Source organism: Episyrphus balteatus, chromosome 1 (genome assembly GCF_945859705.1).
Source record: "Episyrphus balteatus chromosome 1, idEpiBalt1.1, whole genome shotgun sequence".
Lineage (NCBI taxonomy): Eukaryota > Metazoa > Arthropoda > Insecta > Diptera > Syrphidae > Episyrphus > Episyrphus balteatus.
The window spans coordinates 42,694,726-42,704,439 of NC_079134.1; the positions used below are offsets into that span (position 1 = coordinate 42,694,726).

At 32.8% G+C, this 9,714-nt stretch overlaps 1 protein-coding gene across 1 annotated transcript; it reads right to left on the reverse strand.

Annotated features, from left to right (window-relative positions):
- Nucleotides 1–2,313: 2,313 nt before the first annotated feature.
- On the reverse strand, nt 2,314–9,378 carry LOC129917765 (putative uncharacterized protein DDB_G0277255). Its single transcript, XM_055997908.1, has 3 exons — nt 8,241–9,378; nt 4,042–7,593; nt 2,314–2,345 (listed from the first exon to the last, which is right to left on the reverse strand). The coding sequence occupies exons 2-3, from the start codon at nt 7,535–7,537 to the stop codon at nt 2,314–2,316; spliced, it is 3,528 nt and encodes a 1,175-aa protein (XP_055853883.1). The 5' UTR covers nt 7,538–7,593; nt 8,241–9,378.
- Nucleotides 9,379–9,714: the final 336 nt, after the last annotated feature.

Genomic DNA, 9,714 nt, shown 5'->3' on the forward strand with positions numbered 1-9,714 from the left:
CGAATTTGCTAAAAAAAATAAAAATAACACAAATGCGCGGATATTTGAACCAAAACGTTACACAAGCCCGATGGAACGTATGAAATAAAATATCACACCGATACTTTTTTCATAATCATTTATAAATATTAGATATATATGAAATCCTCTACCAAATAACCGATGAGTTAAATTTCCTGAAAGTTTGCAAATAATTATAAAATTGTGTTGATCTTGATAAAAGATAATCCACACTATCATCTTCTTATATCTTTTGCAACGGTAATTTGATTTAAGAATGAAGGAAGTATACACTTTAGTGTTTGTTTTTTGTCCCACTATCTACTATAAAAAGGTGAACAAAAAAAAAACCAAAGATCAAATTTTTGTTCAGATTATAAAAAAAAATAAATAAAATAAAAAATAACTAACAATTTGCTATATTTAACTCTACAGCATGAATGAATTTAAAAGTATCATATCAATTAAAAAAAAAAGTAAACAATTTTAATTTGTAAGGTGTCAGATTAAGAAACAAAAATCTAAAAGCAAACATTTTGTTGTTACGTAGGGCATAAATGCTAGAAGATGATTTTGCAAAAAAAAAAAATTAAAGAGGAATGCAATTTTATAAGGTAGATAAAATAGGATATAGAGCTTCACTGAGTGATAAACAAAGCACTGTTGTGAGTACTTGTAAATTTTTTGAAAACAAAATTTTACTTTCGAATTAATTCCAATACTCAGTCACATCAAAAACGACTTCAGATCAAAACTAAAATTGAAATAACTCCCCTTTAAAAATCCATGATCGCTTCAATGATTTTCCAATCACAAAAAATACACTTCTTGAGAATGTAAACCATGTAAATTAAAGATATATGCGTTGAAGATAATAATTTACGACAGAAATGAAATAGAACAAACAAAAATACAAAAATAAAAACATACAAATTAAGAGGCGATCTACACGTACTTAATTATCTTTAGGTATACAATTCTATTGAAGGTTAATTTAAAGGCTTGATAGATACGTTCATATATGAATTTTTCACGCTTGATGTCTTTATGCTCAGTTGTAGTGTTGTCTTTTATGTGGTAAACAACTTTTAAATGGGTGATAAAAAGCTTACTAATTTATTTAAATGTCAAGTTTGGTCAACATTTTTATGAGGTGCATACGTTCATATATTTGCTTAGATATTGACTTAAAGTTCATAGAATTTAACCATTTTAATCCAACACATTACAAAATGTTTGTAGGTTTGAACATTATACTGTGTAATAAGAACTTGGCGACCCGACAGAAGTTGCCTTATGCAAATAGAAATTTTGTTTTAAAAAGATACTTGCTCTGAGTTGGAAAAGAGTTTTCGAATGGGGGATACAACTCCTAGCCAAATTTAACACTATACTTCTTGCATGACGAAGATATTTTGGAAAACAAGTTTCAAAAACTCGTTCAATATTTTTTGTGTTTTAGACGAAAAAATTATTATTTTGCAAAAATTAAAGAAGTAGTTTTTTCACAAAAAAACGAATTGTTTCTTTAAAACTATTTCCATACAACACGATGTATTAATGATTCCCAAAGGCTTTTGTATAAAATCTATTTAGTTGTCCGAGAGCAAGTAAATAATAAAAATAATAAAAACAATGAGCACAAAATTTTTCTAAGCAAACAAACAACCGTCATTTATCGTCACAAAAAAAAAAATAAAAATGTGTCAAAAAAGTGCGGAAACAAGCTTAATAGGAATGACACAATTCCAAACTTCCTAACAAGTCCCAACTTTTTCCTATTCTTCATTATCGTTTTGTCATGTTTCGTTCTTATCTCAAGTTCGAAGTTTATTAAGAATGAAAAGGTAACTCGTCGTATCGTATCTATTCGTTACTTTTTTTCAATATATGCCAGCGTGTTTGGAAATCTACATTCTACAATACAAGCGCATTCAGAATAGAATTCTAAATCATGAAGTTATCTAGTAAAATTTAGTTTTCATTTGCAAAGCTTAGAAAAATGATATTGACAAATACAAATACAGTTTACTTCTTGCCTTCTTCTTATTTTCTTCATTTTCTTCTTAAAATTCCAGTACGACTATTTTTAAGGGCAATATAGTCACTTGAAAAAGATCAACAATTTTAGAAATTTTTTTTTTATCCTTTAATATTTTCCGCTTGTTTAGATCAAATTAACACAAAAATCAAATCAAATTTTTTCTCCACTTAAGAGGTTACTTGTGGGTAACCTCTTTATATATTCTATTTTTTTTCCAAGCTTCAAAAATGTACTCATATTTCCAAATCCGAACCGCTTTCACTCAAACTTTATAGTTCAATATAGCCATTGCAAGCCAAAACTTTATTTAAATAGTTTTAGACCAATAATTTTGGACTAAAAAGAGATATTCATATTTATGAAGGACAGAATAGTTGACCAACAATTTTTAGTTATAATTTATCATGTAACAGCTTTATTTTGCTATACGATCCACGTGAGAGCAATGCTTAAACAATACTTTCAAAATCAATTTTAAGAAATTAAACACGGGAACCGAAAGATTCGATTGAATCGGATAGCTGAATGCGGTTGAAAACCCGTCAATTTTTTCACTTCATAATATCACAGAATGGTATTTGATCTAAATGGCTACAACTTTTAAGGACAGAAAAAACCTGCAAAACCTAATTATGACTTGTTACACTTGATAGCAAACGTGAATGAAATAATTGAATGCTCCAAATTTCACAAAAGAAACAAACTCAAGCTTAAAATCTATTTGACCATGTTCACAGTTACAAGTTATTTGTTAGAAGCAGGAACTTAATCCAACAGTCACCGTCATCTTCTATTACTAATTTCAAAGACAAATACAAAAAAAAAAAACTTCACCGTGTTCACTAACCCAATGTAACAACCTCACTATAATAAATAAAAAAAATTCATTCATTTATTATATTCTCAATAGAATAAAAACTGCATTATTTACGTGTATGTAAATTTTTTGTTCAAATTTAAATTAATTAAAACAAAAAAAATAAAAAAAGTCAACAACAACAACGTCGTCGTCAGTTGTAGAAAGTTATTCCTAAAGTGTCACTGAACTATTGCATTAATTTATAAACTCGACCTATGCTACTTGGTACAACAAAGTTGAGGTTTTCAAATTTATAATGAAAAATGGGTCCGGTTTTTTTTATTTTTTGTTTTTCAATCAAAATGTTGTTAGCAATACAACTCAATGAAGTATCAAAAATATCTTCATTCCTGACTGAACACAAATTGAAATTATTACCGACGGCAAAAAAGATAAAATATAACTGATTTATGGACAAAATTAAAGTTAAAAATAAAAAACAATTTAAACCAAATCGAAAACGGACACACAATTATATCACCCAATTGGAAATTTCAGTTAAAAAAAAAAAAGAAATAATTATCTATTTTAAATTAAACAAAACAAAAAATATATAACAAACTCTCTTCACAGACCACCAAAACCACACAATCCACCCAAGAGCCCCAAACAAATCGCCATTTAAAACCACCATAAATATATAAAAACTCTTCCATCGAATCCAACACAGCTCATCGCACAATATTTAATAATTTCTTAATTATACGTTTTTTATATTTTTTTATAATACGATTCGCATGATAGAATTCAGATAAATTACCCTGCACGTATTTTGCGTGTAAATACTTTAAAAACTTTTCGTTTTGAAATTTTTTCAAATTATCAGGTACAATCTCTTCGTGGTGTATTGATGGTGTGGTCACAACTTTCGAAGATTCTAATAACAATTCACTACAACAACTATTACTACTTGTACTATCATCAAATGTGACAATAGCATTAGTCGATGTTGTTGTTGTTGTTGTGGTTGTTGATAGAAAAGTTTTAACATTATCTTTTTTTGTATCTTGTTGTGGTACAATTCCATCAAACATTTCGTGTAATTGTTGATTGTTGTCATTTTCGTCATTTTGATTGTTTTTGTTACTATTTTTGTTGTTGTTGGGGCTACTAATTGAAATTTGTTGTTGCGTTAAACAATTTTGTTCAATCAACGACGAAGAGGAACTATGACTATGACGATCATGACCACGACCATCATCATACAATAATTTTGTTGCTTTTGCTGCTGTTGGGCACGATATAGACCCATCAGCTGCTGCTGTTACTTCTAATGGCGATAGCGGTGGTGAAGGTGGTGGCGGTGATGATGGCAATGGTGGAGGAGTTAAAAGCGATGGTGGTGGTGGAGATGATGGTAATGGTGGTTGTATGAGAGGATTAATAGAACTTAAATTAAAATTATTGTTATGCTCGACTGAATTGTCAAGCGGCAAATTACTCACCTCAGTTGTTGGTGAATGTGAACGTGAACGAGAACAACAACGTCGACGTTTTAAATGCTGCTGTTCAATATCATTTGAAATTGGAGTGAATTGTATATCTTGATTATTATTTTCACTACTACTACCACTATTGTTATTATTGTTATAATTATTATTGTTATCATTTAATATTTCTACCAGATCTTCTGCTTCTTCTTCTCGATCATCATCATTGACATTGATGATTTTGTTGCTGTTGTTACTACTGCTGCTGTTTTCCTGTTCTTGTTGTTGTTCTTCTTCCTGTTGTTGTTGTAATTGTACTGATTCATCTACAAAATTTTCTAATATATTTTCATTGATATCACATTGAACAACAAATAAATTATCACTATCTAATATTTCATCTAAATTAATAACTAATACATCGCGATCGAAGGAACTATTTAAGGCATTCTTACAAAGGTCACTTAGCTTTGGTATGACAGAGGTGGAGGAGGAATTTGAGGTGGTGCAATTAGAATCAGAGGTAGATGATAATAATGGTACATTAACCTCATTATCAACGACGGTGGTTATTATATTAGAATTATTATTTGTATTCTTGTTATTGTTAAATAAATTAACAATATCACTGCGAGGTCCAAGGACACGTTTACGAAATTTTTCCGAATTTATTAACGATACGCAAAGACACTTGAGAGATTGTGGATTATATTGCTGTAAAATGTTGTTACTACCGCTGGTGTTATTAAAGGTGGGTTGTTTTGGTTGTTTTTTAACACGACGACGAATAAATTTTCGTCGAACAATTTTTAATTTTCTATGATGCCGTCGTACAGTAAAACGTTGTTTTGTGGTACGAAAACGTTTTGAATTTTGACATTTTCTTCGCATTGACGAAACCGACAACGACGACGACGATATTGACTTCTTTTCTCTTTGGATTGATTGATTACGTTGTTTCTTTGGGTATTTCTCTGCTTCTTCCTCAATATTTTCTTCTCCATCGTTCTCTTTAACATTTGGCATTTCTTCTTTAATAAGAACATCATCCTTCTCCAACTTTGTCGTCATGGTTGAAGGAATATTAGCTACATGACAATCATCATTTAGACTAACAATATCTTTGTTAGATTTTTCAATATCAATTATAATATCGGGCAAGTTTATGTACTGATCTGATTCAACAGTACTGTCTACTGTTATGCCAACATGAATTTTTGGTCTAGATGTGGATGAGAAGGATCCTTTGAATTGAAGATGATTTTCCATTACCGGAGGTGGAGCGCCGCCATTATTATCTTGAGCAAAGTGATCTGAATTTAAATGCATTTGCTCCATGAAGGGCACTTCGGTGGCGGCATTCATTTCATCTTCATCCTCATTCCAGGAGGTTAGGAAATCCCTTAAGCTTTGACTTTTAATTTTAGTATCAACTTGCTGTTGATAGGATTCTTGGTGGGCAGCAGCTTCGGCGGCATTTGAATATCCTGAATAGGGATGATAGTAATGATGATTGTATGAGGAAGTTGACGAAGATCCAGATGATAATGAAGATGGTGACTCGGTTTGGTGTTGTTGTTGCTGTTGTTGATGATGATGGTGATGATGTTGCTGTTGTAAGTACCTTGGACTATTATAGTCAACTGTTGATGAATGTGACAAACTATATTCTCCTGTTTGTTGCTGTTGTTGCTGATGATGATGATGATGAAATGCTGCTACCGGGTTATTATTTATCGCCTGTTGATATGAATTCCCGCTGAGATCAGTGTAAACTTTTCCTGAAGCAGTTACTCCTGCTACCACACCTCCCGCTGTCGTAGATGATGGGTTACTTTGAGGAGAATTTCCATAGAGATCATTGTTATAATCGACAGCATTTTGATGTATAGGATACTTGACATATTGCTGCGGATAAAATGTGGTTGTTGAACTTTGCGAAGGATGGTGTGGTGGTGGCGGTGGACAACAACTTTGATTTGAAGCCATTGCCCCAGCAGCAGCGGCAGCAGCAGGATATCCTGTAGTTTGATATTGCATTGGCATTGAATGTGACGACGGCCACATTGTATTGTGTTGTTTTGCTGCTGCTGCCGCCGCTACTGCTGCTGTGCTAGTGCCATTAACATACGCTGAATAAGTACCACCACTTCGACAACTACTACTATTTGGATATTCATTTCCACTGCTGTTGCTGCTACTATTCCACATCCATCGGCTGCTGTCCTCGCAGACACTTTGGCTTTGATATGTATGCTGATGTTGATGTTGATGTCCTGCTGTGACAACTGGCGGGTAACTGCTTTGTGGGGGGTGGTGGTGAAAGGCGTTGTAGTTAGTAGGATATTGAGGCGCACGAGCAGTCATCATTTTGCTACTACTGCTACCATATGGCATGGAGCTACTGCTGCTTCCAGCATCTGGTATTGTTTTCATCATTGTAACGCCCTTTTGGGCTGACGACGACGACGACGAAGAAGGATGATGATAATGGGGATGATAATAAGGATGGTGATATGAAGCATATCCATATTCTGGTGGTGGTATTTTTTGTTGTTGTGAATGCTGATGATGTTGCTGTTGCTGATGTTGTTGTTGTTGGGCAGCAACTAGTTTATTATATTTGTACTGTTGTTGAAGTTGACTTTGGTGGTGATGGTGTTGATGGTGGTGGTATTGTTGTTGTTGCTGTTGTGTATAATGATGATGCTGTTGTTGTTGTTGTTGTTCATAGGCTAATGCAGCAGCATAATAATTTGCACTTTCAGGTGCGTTACTTTGACTATAACTGCCACTGTAACAGCTGTTTTGACTATACGCATGCTGTTGATGTTGAACTTTTGCACTATTCGAAGGAATTACTACATTTCCCGCCATAACCTTTGTCGTCGTCTTTCCCATGCCTGTTCTCTCTTTGAATTCAGCTTCAGCATCATATGGATATGCACTAGATACTTTACCACTACTGCCATATGGATCGTAGGTATTGTAGGGTGGTGGGACGACAGCCCCCCGTTGACAACTAGCAGCAAGTGAATCTTTATAAAAGGCAGTATTATATCTTCCACTTGGAATTGCTGATGCTGTTGGTACTGTAGTTCCACTACCAACAACACCTCCTGTTGCTGCACTTGGCACAATTCCAATACCAACACCAACACCTACACCACCTCCACCACCAGCATTTGCATAGTTTGGATCCATTATCGTTTAGAGCCGTTCATCGGATTTCAAATACAACAATCTTCAATCTAGGAAATCTAGAACCAAAAAAAACAGATACAAAACAAAAAAAAAAACATAATCAAAAATTAGACCCAAATAACATTCTGATATGAGACTGATACTAAATTATTACTACGAAAAACACGTAAGGGTGATTATGGAGGGGTAGTAGTTAGGTTTATGAATGTGATGATGATCAAGAATTGAATTAAAACAAAAAAAAAAAATAGTAGAAGCAGAAGATACAAAAAAAAAAAAAACGGTTTTGTTCTAATTTTAGAGGATTTGTTTTGGTTTTGTGAGAGAGCGCACCCGAGTTATCTATCTATAAATGCGATTATTTTATTATTATTATTGCTAGCGCCTTTGCCCTCGGGTGACCATAGCAACTTGTGTGTGCATGACACACAAATAGAAGAAAAAAAAAATAAATGATTTCTATTTTTTTTTTTTGTGCTTCTACTCTAGCAAGCTCTAGTAAGTGTATGGTGCAGTGGTGGCTCCCCACTTTGGGTAAACACGAAACATATTTCACATGAGAAAAAAAATTGAAAAAAAAACAGCTTGAGCTTGAGGAATGGAATTTTGTTGGTAGTTTTTTTTTTTTGTATTTTGTTTTTTTGCATGAAATGAAAAACTGATTTTTTGAAAAAGTAATTTGAATATTTTTTTGATAACTTACCGATTGTAATTTGAAGTCGTTTTTTTGAATATGAGAGGGGGGTAAATTTTAAGAAGTTTTTAATTCTATTTTTTTTAGGGGGAGAAGAACGAAAAATTCTAGACGTGTCAGCAAAAACACACGAAAAGGTGTACGACGATTTGATGAGTACTGTGACGAGTGGTGGATATGCTAGTTGGCTCTGTGACTACTTAGGTTGTTTCTCTCTGCTGCTGTTGCTGCTTCTATATCATGGTTGGTTGTGTGGTGTACTGGTGTTTGGTTGTTGTCGTCGTAGTATTCGTTGTCGTCGTTGTCGTTCGTAGCTTTTTAGTTGTTGTCGCTCTGTTTGTCGTTTTGGGTTTTGGATATATTCGTACAAGTGCGAGTGGTGCAAATGCAAAGGTGCTGTTTTGCTGTGTGCTAGTTATGTTATATTTTGACATGTTTTTCTTTTCTTTTTGAGTTTATTTTTTTTTTGTATTTTTGCCTGCTGTTTTGTTGAAAGGGTGAGTTTTTTGTTGTGACAGCAGCTGATGGGTGGTAAAAGTGATGCCAGCTTTTGAAGCTTTTGGATATAAAAGTTAGTTAAGATACAAGATTATAACAGTAAAAGTATAAATTTGAAAGATACTTACTTGACCAGTTGAGTTTGATAGAAATATACACAAGAGAACCGAATTGCACTAAATACACTGGTTAATAGGGTTTTTGCCAAAAGAACTTAAACATACTTTTCTGAAGGTTTTTGGGGGGTTGAACTTAAATCTGAAGTCAGAAAAGTTTGATTGGCCTTCGTTTTTGAAATAATACCGTTATAAAATGTCAAGAAACGTCAACTTCGTTTTCGAGGTTCTACTTTTATGTGAGGTAATTCATTACAATCAATTTGTAACAATACATTACCTTTATCTGGTTACTTAGTTTTATTGTTTCAAAATCTGTTTAAAACTACGACATTTCTTTGATTGCCCGAGATATCTAAAATTAAAGTAAGTCAAAAAATTAAACTTTTCCAATCAAATTTTTCTGGTTTCGGATACGAGTTCAGGTATAAACCGTCAGAAGAGTATATGTATTTTGTTTCTTGTTGCAAAAAAGAAGTTCAATTTTGTTGACCAGTGGTATTAATATCCACTCATAATTTTTGGAAAGTTGCCTTAACCCTTTCGAACCCAAGCTATGAAAATCAATATTAAAAAATGTTTCTTCACTATTATCGTGTCAAACACATCACAACTAAGAAATATGAATAGCAAAAAGTTATGTTCCAAAATAAAAAATAGCAAAACTAATGTGTTAAGCCAAAACACAAAACACTTTCTGGATTAACATTTTTAATAAATATAATATAATTATAAGGACAAATTTATTTGATTCGTCTTAAGATATGTAAAGGATATTTTTTTTTATTTCTTTCATGAATAAGGAGACATGAATATGGGGGATTGTTTCCCACCATTTGTTTTTATTTAATTCATTAGAATACAATAAT

Excerpts from the sequence above, each read along its gene's own strand:
- LOC129917765 (XM_055997908.1), bottom strand. The coding sequence starts at position 7,537 with ATGGATCCAAACTATGCAAATGCTGGTGGTGGAGGTGGTGTAGGTGTT. Across the intron at positions 2,346-4,041 it reads GTCGTTGATTGAACAAAATT|TTTTGGCTTGCAATGGCTAT; the intron begins GTTTAACGCAAC and ends ATTTAAATAAAG.